This window comes from Chaetodon trifascialis, chromosome 6, assembly GCF_039877785.1.
Source record: "Chaetodon trifascialis isolate fChaTrf1 chromosome 6, fChaTrf1.hap1, whole genome shotgun sequence".
NCBI lineage: Eukaryota > Metazoa > Chordata > Actinopteri > Chaetodontiformes > Chaetodontidae > Chaetodon > Chaetodon trifascialis.
This window is the reverse complement of record NC_092061.1, coordinates 2,923,628-2,936,653: the sequence shown is the minus strand read 5'-3', so window position 1 is coordinate 2,936,653 and position 13,026 is coordinate 2,923,628. Positions and strand designations below refer to the sequence as shown.

General features: G+C 45.9%; 1 protein-coding gene across 2 annotated transcripts; it reads right to left on the bottom strand.

Moving 5' to 3' along the window:
• Positions 1-140: 140 nt before the first annotated feature.
• Positions 141-12,317, bottom strand: ulk1a (unc-51 like autophagy activating kinase 1a). Of its 2 annotated transcripts, none has more exons than XM_070964306.1 (27): positions 11,874-12,317; positions 11,691-11,783; positions 11,568-11,609; positions 10,437-10,469; positions 10,312-10,348; positions 8,888-9,061; positions 8,711-8,784; positions 8,517-8,618; positions 7,586-7,644; positions 6,251-6,333; positions 6,123-6,173; positions 5,947-6,035; positions 5,550-5,706; positions 5,391-5,451; positions 5,053-5,130; positions 4,636-4,761; positions 4,401-4,540; positions 3,917-4,017; positions 3,558-3,685; positions 3,208-3,323; positions 2,699-2,806; positions 2,268-2,422; positions 1,983-2,158; positions 1,774-1,892; positions 1,455-1,612; positions 1,231-1,366; positions 141-1,142 (listed from the first exon to the last, which is right to left on the bottom strand). In XM_070964306.1, the coding sequence occupies exons 1-27, from the start codon at positions 11,961-11,963 to the stop codon at positions 1,099-1,101; spliced, it is 2,730 nt and encodes a 909-aa protein (XP_070820407.1). In that variant the 5' UTR covers positions 11,964-12,317; the 3' UTR covers positions 141-1,098. The 2 variants fall into 2 exon arrangements, with proteins under 2 accessions (XP_070820407.1, XP_070820408.1); XM_070964307.1 differs by having other exon boundaries at positions 3,558-3,682; positions 11,874-12,073.
• Positions 12,318-13,026: the final 709 nt, after the last annotated feature.

Here is a 13,026-nt window from a genome sequence, read left to right as displayed (position 1 = left end):
TTAGTTCTTAAATGCACAAATTTAATCCAAGGGAATGTCTAATTAGGTCAAAACTGTAATTTAAGTCAGATGTTGTAAACTAAACATGCTAAACTGATTTAGCATGTCTAAACTGTAAAAGACTTGAAGAAAATCACAAGTTTCAACAATAAATATTTATTTTCATCATATAGTGTTTAACAACTAACTTTGGCAAATTTGACTGGCAGTCATAAAATAAGTAGAAAAGGCAATTTGATAAATTCTAACAAACTTGTATCTAAATTTTACACAAAATCTGTGTCGGTTTCAGGCAAAAATAATGTACAAATTCATTCACAAATCAGCACAATCATTTGACATTAATCCAACAGCTGAAAAAGAACAAAACTAATGTGTACACAGACACACACACAGCAGATGAATGAGACTATGCGGCATGCAGTTCATCTCTTTAACGAACTGAGTACATCACCATTAGAGGGCAGGAAACATTGGATCAGTGTAAAACTAAACTCATTCAAATGTTAAAACATACTTTCCAGTCTGTGATAAAGCCTACGTAAGACAATTATTCTGTATGAGGTCAAAAAGTACTTTCATTAGCTTCACATCCAAACTCTGCTGTGATGAAAAATGTACAAAAAAGCAGTTTTTCTATCACTGCAACACATTTGCAATATTTGGTCATCCAAAATATTCTGACTCCAGTTGGCTGATGAACTTTTACTGAAGACATAAAACAAAACTCTTCAAACAGACAACTTTGTTTGAAGAGCAACACATTTAAAATCAGTTACTGTTTAATCCCATTATTCTATGTGCAAAACACAACACGCCAACAGTCTGTAACAAAACAAATACTGAGAACAATTTACCTGATCGAAGTATTCAAACAATCAAAACACAATCTGTCTTCAAGAACTTGTCCAAAAACAGGACTTCCAGTTTTTCCTGTGCATTCATGTAAAGATTACAGACTGGGTGGTGGGATAAGAGCGGGTGCTCCAGTGGTCATTTCCCTTCAAAGTGCTTGTGTGTACTGACAGTCTACGAGGATCCATCTGCACCGAGGGGAGACGGATGAGGTGAGCGCAGCAGTGGCGCTCGTGGATGCTGTTAAGTCTGCAGAGCAGAAAGGCGTCGCTCAATACACTGCTTACCTGTGAATAACAATACAATCCAGTCAAGACCCAGACAAAATCGCACAGGGACTCTACTATCAGGTGGTTTGTGTGTGCTGACACATACATTTATCGATGCTGTCAATGTCCTTTTGCTCCGTGATGATTCGGGACAGACCCTCCATCAGCAAAAGGGCTTTGTGGTAGCGCTGGACCGAAGCCGTGCCGTAGTGGAACATCTCATCTAAAGCAGCAGACTGGACCTGAGTGCATTAAAAACACATTACAGCTTCGATCGGCATGCATGCTGGATACAGTCTGATTTGCAGTCCGGCGGCGAGGCGAGCTCACCATGTGCACGGTGTGGCTGTACATGAGCTTCTCTGCTGTGAGCCCATTGAAACGGTCCATAAGCTTCTGCTTGTCAAGCAAGAAGGTCTGCAGCCGCTGGTTGAGGGAGCGGCAGCACGTCACGCAATTCTTGTACAATTCGTTCAGCTTCTTGATCACTGCACAGAGGAAATTCAGTATGCAAAGATATTCAGTTTTTAGACAGCCTAAAGCTCCTGTTTTTCCTGAAGGACGACAAACTGCAAACATTTAACAGACACCTTTTAAATCTACAAACACTGAAGAGCAGACACTCTAAAGCAGAGGTCTCTGGCCTCACCTTGTTTGACTGTAGCAGAAGGAAGCAGTTGGCCTTGTTTGATGTTCTCCTTAGCAGTGTGAAGAGCTGAAGACAGAAACTCTTCAGCCTTCATGTACAACACTAACTGCTCCGCATAGCTGGAATAAGCACACAAGAAACAGAAGATCTGTGAAGGAAGGGAGCTGCTGTACATGCTGAGGAAATAGAAAAAGCTTCACGCCTCTCACCTCCACTCTTTACTCAGAAGGCTGATCTGATCGGTCACCAGGCTCTGCTCTAGAAAGGAAACGTCAGGACTGCTGATGGCAGCCAGCCCTGGGTCTTTAGAGGAGGCCAGTTCCATGACACAGTGGACGAAAGCCAAGGTGAAACGCAGCTCACTCAGAGCATCTGTGTGCGCCTGCTGTGAAAAGAAAAGACAAAACCCTGAAACTGCTCACGTGGAATCACAATCAGTCTATTTTATGTATGAAAGATCCACCTCACAGCATCATCATAGAATTTGACTGTACCTCCATCAGCGTGTCCTCGGGGAGCTCTGGAGGGTGGAAGACCAGACTGCAGAGTGGGGCAGCGTCCATGGCTTCAGTCTCACTGTTTCTACGGCTTCCTCCGTGCAGAAGGCGACTGTTGAGAAGCCAGGCTGAGTTAATGTAGCTGGGGGAGCCTGCGTGGAAGACAAAGACAGATACAGCTGAAATACAACAACAGCCAGGTGTTTGTTCTTTTACCTGTCCAATGTTCAAACAGTTTTGTTTCAGTTTTTAAATGTGGAGAAATGCTCCTTCATTTGTGCAAGTGGTCTAAATGAACTTTAGAACATAATAAAACACAGCGTCACTGGGTCATAAAGGTGTTAAATTAAGAGCCGTCTCACAAACACAACCAACACGAGCTAAAATAAATGAAGGTAAGACAATATTCAGGGTCGTTAGAAGACTACCTGAGAGCCCCTGAGGAGTGTCTCCTTTGGATGGAGAGCCCATAGTGAAGACTGCAGGAGGAGGGCTGTCTGTGCACGGAAAGCCTCTTTGGCCACCAGCAGGTGGAGCTGTAGGAGCAAAGAAGAGGAGTCAAATAGTCAAGACGTCTTTGGAAAACATAGCCCAGCTGAACTGTAGCCCAGTAAGAGACAAGGCCACGGTGACGGCAGCAGACACCTCAAACAAGGTGTTTCATAACGTCTGCATGTTGTAAACATAAGGTGATGCCTCACTTTCCCCCATAATGATGTGTGTGTTTATTTCACAACCAGCATCGATTCCTCTCTTACACAACGTTTTCCCTTTGCTTGACTTTATGCTGCTGTTTTTACAGGTACAAACTGACTATATTTGGCTTTCAAACATCCATCTCTTCTGAGCTCCAGCAGCAGCAGCAGTAGGAGCTGTAGTCTTAAATACCAGTGAACAAACGCAAACAGCCTCAGTGGAAACCACTTTGCGCTGGTACCTGTTATATCCATGCTCTTCTCACAGCTGAGGCTCTCGTCACTCCCCTCTTCCAAAGCGTGAGCTCCAAAGGCCGCCTTCAGGAGCATGTCGGACAGCCTGCCTGTGCTCAGCGATCTGGACATTCAATACAGCCACAGACGCCACGAGAGCGTTTATTAATTCATCAGATGACATGTCTCTGGCACTGTGTGACATCTCAAGGTGCCAGGTGGCAGCCTTCACTCTTCATCTAATGTGGATTTCTTACGCAAACACATGATAATTCACATTTCATTCCACTGTTACATGATTTTGCAAGACGTTATGTGATACAGTAATACTAATATATTAATATCATGCTGTTCTGACCTTTTAAAAGGGCCCTTTTTATTGGCTGACTTCCTGCTGAGGTTCATGTGGGAAGCAGGAGACGGGTCAAGTGACTGCAGGTCCAGAACTGTCCTGGATCGGTTTGGCATTCTTGATTGAAACTGCTTCTGAAACAGAAATTAAAGTTTAGAAAACTAATTTAATCGCGACAGTAAACCGAGCAGTTGGATTTCAGAACAATTTGGTTCTAGTGTGAGAGCTGTTATTCGTCACTTTAGCTGTTTAGAAGAGATCGTAAAGCAACATGCCATCGACTGGCTGACACGACATCGCGTAGGTGACTAAATATTGACATTAGGACTTTCTGTTTGTGGAATATCGACGTTTTAGAAGCTGACCTTGGGGCTGGAGGTGTTGTGCGTGGCAGGAGAGCCGCTGAGCAGCCCAGTCCTCGTGCTGAACGGCAGAGTCTGCTCTGAGGTCTTTGGAGTCGTTCCCACTAGAGCACAGAGTTTCACAAAGCTTAAAGCATCACTTACTGATCAGCTCTGGTCAGTAAGTCATCGACGTAACACTGAACGAAACAAGCTCAGGCGTGCCCTCTGGGTGTTGTCAAGCTGATGAGTCACAGTGAAAGTGGGTACAGAGGAAATCAAACAGAAACACTTCACCACAAAACGACTCCGGGAATGTACTGAACATGACATATTTCAGCTGGTGGAACTTGTGTTAACACCCAAACGGCCCTGCTGGCCAACAACAAGTCACACTGCCCTGACTAATTCCCCTGCAGTGTGTTAAGCTGTAGGAGTGTGACAGACAGAGCCCTGCTAGCAAACCCTCCCCCGGCGGATAAAACAGAAGCACAAACAACATGTTTACCTCGAGGGGAGGACTGCTGTGGTCGGGCTCCTCCAGCTGCCAGTCTCGGGGAGTCGTGCAGAAACCCTGGAGCTGCAGCTCTGCAGCCTCCACACTGTGGGGAGCTTCCTCTGCTGCTGCCAGCACAGCAGAGCGTGACCCTGAAGGACACGAGACACAGTCAGACAAAGGCAGAAGAGAGGGGTAACGAGAAGACCCCGAGGTGAAGCAGGCGCAGGGATGAGGCTGCACATGCCTGGTGGAGCCGTGCAAGCCGACCGGCTGCAGGTTCTGTTCCATTCGCTGGTAGTTCTGGATCTGAGTTGGGACGGGGATGGGCACCGTTTGGCTGCACTGACAACCCACACAGTCAACAGGCTTGCTGCATGGATGGAGGAGCAAGCAAAGGACGAAGACACGTTCAAATGTGCTTTTCTACAACCATCGTTTCTTATATTCTACATGAAATCTCATGTTACACATACACACAAATCTTTGTTGTAAAGCGCTATGAGCTGCAATTCATGTGTGAAAGCTTCTATACAAATGAAGTTTATTATTATTATTGTTGTTGTTGTTGTTGTTGTTGTTGTTGTTGTTGTTGTTGTTGTTGTTGTTGTTGTTGTTGTTGTTGTTATCTTCAACCCACCGAAGCTGAACCTGCCTGTCTTACCTAACAGGTTTGGAGGGAGGAGAGGGTGGAGGCGTCTTTCCTGCAGCTCCGGGGCCTCTTTCAGCCAGGAGTGAGCACCTAAGTGAAGGTATCTGTTAGCTCTGTCTGCATGAATCAATATGCACAAACACTAATTTTGCATCTTCAAACAAAACAGTTTTGCCGATGGATCTTTGGAAGCTTCTCCGTGGGATGATGATGTTTTCAAAGACAGTTTCGTAATAATGACATTGTAAGAGATATTTCCCACTAAGGCAGACAGACTTTCACACACACTGAAATCATATTTTATCTATTGCCTGATCTGATGAGAGAGAAGCTGTGGTGTGACCGCTCACCCGCTGTATATCAGGCAGCTCTCAATGGGTGAGCCGGCCTCCGCCTCACAGGTGTACTCGCCTACAAAGCAGCGACACAGAAAGAGAGGCTCTCTGAGCTGACATGAGGAAAAACCTGCACAGCAAAGAAATCTGTGGCGTGAGGTTCAGGGGTCTTACTGGGAAACTGGGCCGGCACCATGACGTATTCCTCCGTGTAAGACGATGTGTTCCGGCTGTCCTGATTGGCTGCTTCCTTCAGCAGGAAGACGGGGGCGTCCTGCGTCGGGGAAAAATGCGATTTGGGCTGAAGTCGGTGCATCTCGCCATCGGAATGCTAACAGAGTGTAAAATAAAGAAGTGACTGATCAAATATTACTACGATAGATGACAGATGTGAATATCCTGAGCAATGTTACATCTTCTCTTGTGCTTTGCATGCATCTCCATCCAAAGTATCCTTCTTTATTCTTTATTCTTGCTATTTCTGCTGTCTGTAACACCATAATTTCCCCAGCGTGGGATCACTAAAGTTATATCTTATCTTTATAAATCCACTAAATAAAGGTGTACACACTTGAGGGGAGGCCAGGTGGGACGTGGAGGAGCTGCTGGAGGAGCTGGCTGAGCCTGAGCTCGGGTAGGAGAGCGCAGGAGCCGGAGAGCCTGTGACAAACAAAGAGATGTGCTCGCGTTAGCACCTCGGCTACATCACCTTCACCGACTCTGAGAGGAAGGACGTGCAGGCCGTACATTTCTTTGTGGACGAGCTCGTCTCCAGGAAGGGATGGTGGAAAAACTCGTCTGTGAATGGAGAGATTTAGATGTGAGAGGCTGATAAAATATAATTATGAGAGGGGGGTTCAAAGGCAGAGTCTCACCAAAGCTGATCCGGTCTTTGTGGTTTCTCTGCAGCAGACCCAGCAGCAGCTGTCTCAGGTTACTAGAAGTCTCCTTTGGGACACTGAGAAGACACACAGGTTTCTTATTTACATGAACTATTTTGATTTGCCATCACAAATCGTGGAAAAAAACTAAATGCTGACAAATAACATAACATGTGAGAGGATCCATCTCTGCATGCAGCTTCCTACAGTGTGTCGCAGGCTGACTGCAGACTGAAGCGTGCTGCTTCAGCGTGTTTGCGTTGTGTCTCTGATATATGCGCTGCCAAAACAAATAACATGTAGGCCACTTGTGTTTCATAAGCTCAGAGCGAGCTGTAAATATATGGATTTATAATCTAATTTATGGCTTCAGTGCAAAACCTCAGGGCATCATGACACTCAGTCAGTGCAGACTTTGTGTGTGTGTGTGTGTGTGTGTGTGTGTGTGTGTGTGTGTGTGTGTGTGTGTGTGTGTGTGTGTGTGTGTGTGTGTGTGGAGCTATGTGGGCCATGTGGAAAATGATAGCTGTGCAGACCACTCGCTGGCAGCTCGCAGCAGGTTATATATAGAACGACAAGAAAACAACAAACCATGGCTCCTCACACACACACACACACACACACACACACACACACACACACACACACACACACACACACACACACACACACACACACACACACACACACAGGGCCTGTCTTATCACCCAGCTTTATCACTGTGCAGGATAAGCATGGCCATGAGCCACACACAGGCTGGCAAAGTGCACCATGAAAACAGTGGAAAACAATCCATAAATCCCTGCGAACGCTTTCCAGGTTCGACCTCTGAACACGAGAGCCGCAGAGCTGAACATGCCTTTAAATAGCCAGGAGAGCTAAAAGCATGTGCCAAGTGATGTGAAGGCAGAGTTTCAGGTTACACGCAGACAACACGGCATACAGAGAAGTACAGCATAAGCAGGATTCAGTATTATCCATCCGCTGCGTGGGAGCGGCTGACGGAGAAGCTTCTGGATGCTCGGCCCGATCGGGTGTCTGCATCCGTTTCTTCCACATTAGGACTATTTTTAGTGGTGGAGGGATTTATTACGGCTAATTTTATGTGTGTGTCTGTGGCATGTGTTTCATAAACTGTCCATGTGCACGACGAACATCATTCATAACACAAACCTGAAGCTGTCATTCATCAGCAAAGTGAGCACTGATCTCCCTGTGACGACTGTTTACGCCTTCCTCCTCTCATCTTCCTCAGTGTATTGTGTGTGTGTGTACAGTATATATATATATATGTGTGCTGTATGTGTGTTGGCGTGGGATCACACTAACCTGGGTAAGAGGGTCCTGTTGCTTTCATAAAACAGACGGAGCTCCTGTGGTGTGCTGGCCTACACACACACACACACACACACACACACACACACACACACACAGAGCAAACATGAGTTCCACTTGAAAACGATCATTCACACACAAACAAATGCGCCTGCATCCTTACAAACATCTAAAGATAAAGATAGTGGAAAGTTGGACTCTTCACTGGTAACAGCATCTGTCAGAGTGCGTGAAATATAAATATAATATGTAGGTGTTCGATGATCCCTCTGGGGGCTGAATGCTTCCAGCTAAGCCAGCTAAGTAAACAACATCATCATCATAATCATCATTAGGAGCAGCAGAGCAGCTAACCTCGCACTGACCCTTGGACTTAGCTCAACTCGCTGACCCGCCTGGCACAAACAGGCGTCGATCTTCCCGCTCATTCTAAGCGAAAAATTCAAGGAAGCCTGAAAACGACTAAAAGGTCAAACAACATAACGTCTCTTCCTCTTTAGCTGCCGACAAAGACAAAGAAAAGGACCAAAAATGGGACCAAACATGAGCATGTGTCTACACATCGACGACAGCGGGAGGATTCTGCAAATAACACGTGAAGAGCAGCAGAAATATCCCGTGCTATGAAGCAATATTTACTATGGCTTCAGAGAAATGGCTCGCAGCCATTTCCGCATGCCCCCGTCTGTAAACAAGCCTCTTTCCTAACACTTTCCAGCTAACAGCACTGGATATGAGGCAGAGCGTCACCCAGCAGGCAGGTGATGGTCGTGTTGACAGCATCGGGTCACCCCTTTCTAGGAACTACAGCAAAACAATTTCACGTGTATTTGTGGTTACGTGAGAGACCTCAGCGGCTATTTGTTTGGCCGATTGCTGAATGTATTTACCTAAACAGACGGCAGGAGTGATGTGTGACACTCACGTGAAACGGCGCCTTTCCGGTCAGACACTGGTACACGATGGTACCGATGCTCCACAGGTCGGCCTTTGCGTCGTAGTGCTGGGACATGATGACCTCGGGAGCCTGCGTCCAGACAAACAGCTTACAGCTTAGGGACACGGTGACTCTGCACCTCGCTGGCACAGGAAACCAGAGCAAGAGGCCTTAATACTCACCATGTACATGGGAGAGCCGCACAGCGTGGCTGCCATGGTGTTTGTCTGGAGGTGACGTGCAAACCCGAAGTCAGCTGCAGGTGAGAGAATAAGGTGAGGCTCACACACTGAAGCGTGTGTGCACAGTTAGAAACGAAGACGCGCCGTCCATGCAGCCGCTCGGGGCCAAGCCGTTACCTATCTTAATGCAGGTGTTGCCGGGACTGGACCTGCGCCCCTCCTGGTGGCACAGCAGGATGTTCTGGGGCTTCAGGTCTCGGTGCAGGATGCCTTTGCTCTGCAGGACCTTCATGGCCTGAGCGATCTGCAGCAGGAATATGCGGATGGTGTCCTCACTTAGCGTGCCCTTAGCTGAGGGTCAGAGGGATGAAAGGCATGAGAGACGGCGGCGTAGAGATCAAATGTTATAAGAGCTGATTAATGTTCAAATCTTATTGGGTCATGAAGCAATTAGTCCATCAACAGAACATTCATTCTGACTAATTATTAATCATTTGAGTCACTTTTTAAGCACAAAAGCCAAATATTTACAGATTTCAGCTCCTCAAAAGTGAATATTTTCTTCTCATCTACTCTTCTCTGATATTAAAACACATATTTTTGGATTTTTCAGTGTGCATTTTCAGGAAATGATGAACTGGAAAAATAATCAGTGGATTAATAGTAATGATTTATTAGTTTCAGGTCTGGACTTTTACTTAGAAACTCTATTTTCATCACTCTTTCACCAGAAGCTTCAACATGTAAGGTGAAGACGCTCGTCTCTTGTCGCATCAGCGTGCGTCACTGCTTCATGGAAGAGAATTTTGTTTATGACGAGGCTTCATTTGGAAATTAAAGTCAAGCCCCCCCCCGCCTTCTCAGTACAGCCACTATTTATAGCTGCAGTGTTTTTCCACCGGAGGACGGCGGATAAGTGAGTGACAGATGGGTGAGGTCATGTGGGTGCTGCGCGAACCCTGCCAAGTGTGACTGAGTGTTGTGCTGCGGCTGGATTTGCCTCCTTGGCAGCGACAGAACAAGAGACGCCGGCCGGGAGGCAGAATTAGACCGACGCTCCACATCAGCATTTAAACACTGACGAACATCTGAAGAGGTAAAAGCAGGCAGAGAAAATCCAAACCGTGGCCTCAGATGCATCGTCATCGTTTCTGAAGCTGGGTTTGAAACTTGAGACGGGGGAGAACTTCAGCGTGACAGCAAAGCCAGAATTTAAAAATCACGAAGGTGAATACGACAACATGAAAAATGACCTCACGTCCTCTGCATCATCTGGAGGAAAAACCTCACAAACCAATTCTAGAGGCTTAATTTTATCTGGGTTAAGCACTCGGGAGTATTAGTGATAATTTACCCACTGACCTGATGCAACCCGAAACCTGAATTCTCTGCCTGTTCTCCTCAAAATCCTATTATTCCTTCAAAACACTGAAAAAGCTTCGCCAAGCCTCTTAACAGCCAAACCGGGCAGGCGGTGCAACAGTAAGCAGCTGCAAACATGTTTATGAGGCACACTGTATGTAAGTGATGTGAGCGCTCCCTTCACTTTACAGTAGTGACACCTGAGCTGTACTAAGCCCCGTGTGATGCTGCAGGCTTACAGTGGAGGTACTCCGCCAGGTCGCCTCCATTGCAGTACTGAAAAGACGAGAAAGACAAGTCTTAAGAGCTTCGATGTGAAGCGGGTGAATGTGAAAACAGAGCATTCATTTCCAACACAACTCACCTCCATGACGAGGTACACGCAGCCTCCCATTTCCTGTCGGTAAAACAGATAAAATGCAAATCATCAGCGGAATAATTAGTGAAACACACTAATGGTGAGCATCAGACTTCATTGATGAAAGCTAAAAAATGTCATTTAGCATAAAAAGATGAGGATTTATCAGTGCAGTCCATCAGTGTCTTAGCAGCCATTTCTCAGAATGAGCTGATTCTTTCTGGCCATAACCGGCCTCCTGACATCCCCTGGCCCCTGTCCAGCTCTGGCCCCCCTGGATCAGCCCCCTTTAACGCGGCGCCCTGCGTCAGTGACATTGAAAAGTCACTGGGCGGTGTGGTGACATGTTGTGAGAAAGGGTGAGAAAGGTAAGTCGTTGGTCCGAGCTGCCGTCCACTGTACGCATGTCAGGAGCGCCTCTTTGTTTTTTATATCACCAAGTTTAAGGCGGTGCGTATAAATAGCACCTCATGGCTACGATGATGTAGTATCAGTATAACAGATACTGCAGACCCACTGCCAGGTAATTAACACATCGCTGTCTACAAAAGGCTCCTGCAGCCTGACCTGCAGAGCGACATCTGAAGCCATTAGTCGTCCATGCTGGCATGTGTCTGCTGCGTTCTATAAGCCATTGTTTGGCCGGCTGCACCGTGCCATCTGTCCGAAATAGAGAGAGAGATCAGCCCCGCCCCGTCTGGCTGTGTGGCAGGTGTCAGTAAGGTGAGAAGAGGAAAACACACGCTCCTGCAAACGGTTAATGTATGGGTGACCTGTTTAAAGGTTTAAGGAGATCCTCTCAGTGTGCGGCACAGACAGTAAGACAGTACACAGGATGGACGGCACGGCCAGGCTGAGGATTTCATTTCAGAAAAATGAGCCACACGCTCACTTTTCACTCTTTTAGAAGAATGTGTTTGAAGAAAAGGACATTTAAAACAAACTACAGCTCCACCTCATGGAAAACTACAACATCCAACAGCCAAATGTGCACCAACACATGACGCTCAGCATGTGGCAGCTCAGTGTGCAGCGCTGCGCGTGTGTGTGTGTGTGTGTGTGTGTGTGTGTGTGTGTGTGTGTGTGTGTGTGTGTGTGTGTGCGCGCGTGGGGGGGGGGGGATAAAACCATGTTTACCTGATAGTCCAGCAGTCTGACGATATTCTCATGTTTGAGCTCCTACAAGAGGTGAGAAGACATTTCAGTTCCAGGCACACAGACAGAGATTTGCATGGAAAATGTTAAAAATCAACGTATTACCTTTAATATTTTGATTTCTTTGCCAAGCAGAGACTGTGATTTGGCCAAGTTTTTCTTGTTGATACACTTCACAGCAACTTCCCAGTCACGTTTCTGGAAAAGCGTCCAAAAAACAGGATTCAAAATAAACGTTTATCAAGAATGAGCACACAAACAGTTATTTTCGACACATTTAAAATGTACCTCTTTATGTCTGCCTTTGAACACAACAGCGAAGGCACCGTGGCCAATCAGGTCCTTCCGGCTGAACTCAAACTTCCCGACGGACTCCATGAAAACAAAAATAAACGCGTTAAAGTGTCCGAGCAGGCTGGTTTTCCAGCTGAAACAGACCTACAGACCCGCGATGCTTCCCGGTAAGTCCCATTTCATTGATGAGCAGGTGTTCTCACACGTGACGAGCTTTGCAGAAGAAGAAAATATCGATGACAACATGACGAAGTTTGTGTCAACACAGAAAGTTAAAGCGGCAGCGGCGTGTGGCGGACACCTGAACGCGTCACCGTGTTTCCTTCACGCCTCAGATGAATCCCGTCAGCGGCGGAAAGCGGACGTTAATGTCCCTCAGAGCTGTTTGTGTTCACTCTGAGCTCAGATATTATTGTCTTCTTCTTATTCATATCTCACGGCGAGCATGCGCAGACGCACTGACAGCTGTTTGACGGCGGCGCCTTCAGGGACGCCTCGTAAACTCGCCCTTCAATGTCTTAATTTGGCGAAGGCTTATTTTTAAATGCTACATCAGGTGGTGTTATGGCGGCTGGTCAGAAATAAATATGCCCAAAGACTCAAATTAAACAAAGCTCACAGAAATATTCAAAAATAAGCAAAATGAAGAGTATTCCACGTACAATAACTTCCATCACGTTTGTCATCTCTTCATCACCTGAACACATTCATGTGCAGAGTTACATCATACGTGACTCATCATCATCAGGATGAGCAACAGTTCAACTGGACTGTGCAATAATTCAGTGGTGCAGTACTGTGCATCAGTACTGCATTATTTTACTATCATCATCATCATCATCATCATCATCATCATCATCATTATTATGATATACTACTTTATATCACCTTATACTATTACTACTTTATATATTATTATATGTGCTATTATTGTTAGTATTGTTATTTTTATAGTATTAGCATTAGCAGCAGTAGTAGTATTCTTTATTCTATGTTACTGAATGTATGATGTTGTTATTTATTGTAGCATAATACAATTTGTTTACATATTTACGTTTCATATTGGTATGCCATTTTTTTCTGTTGTAGTAGAGTGTTCATATTTTTACACATTATCTAAGGTACATGTGGCCACACGTGCGCTGAA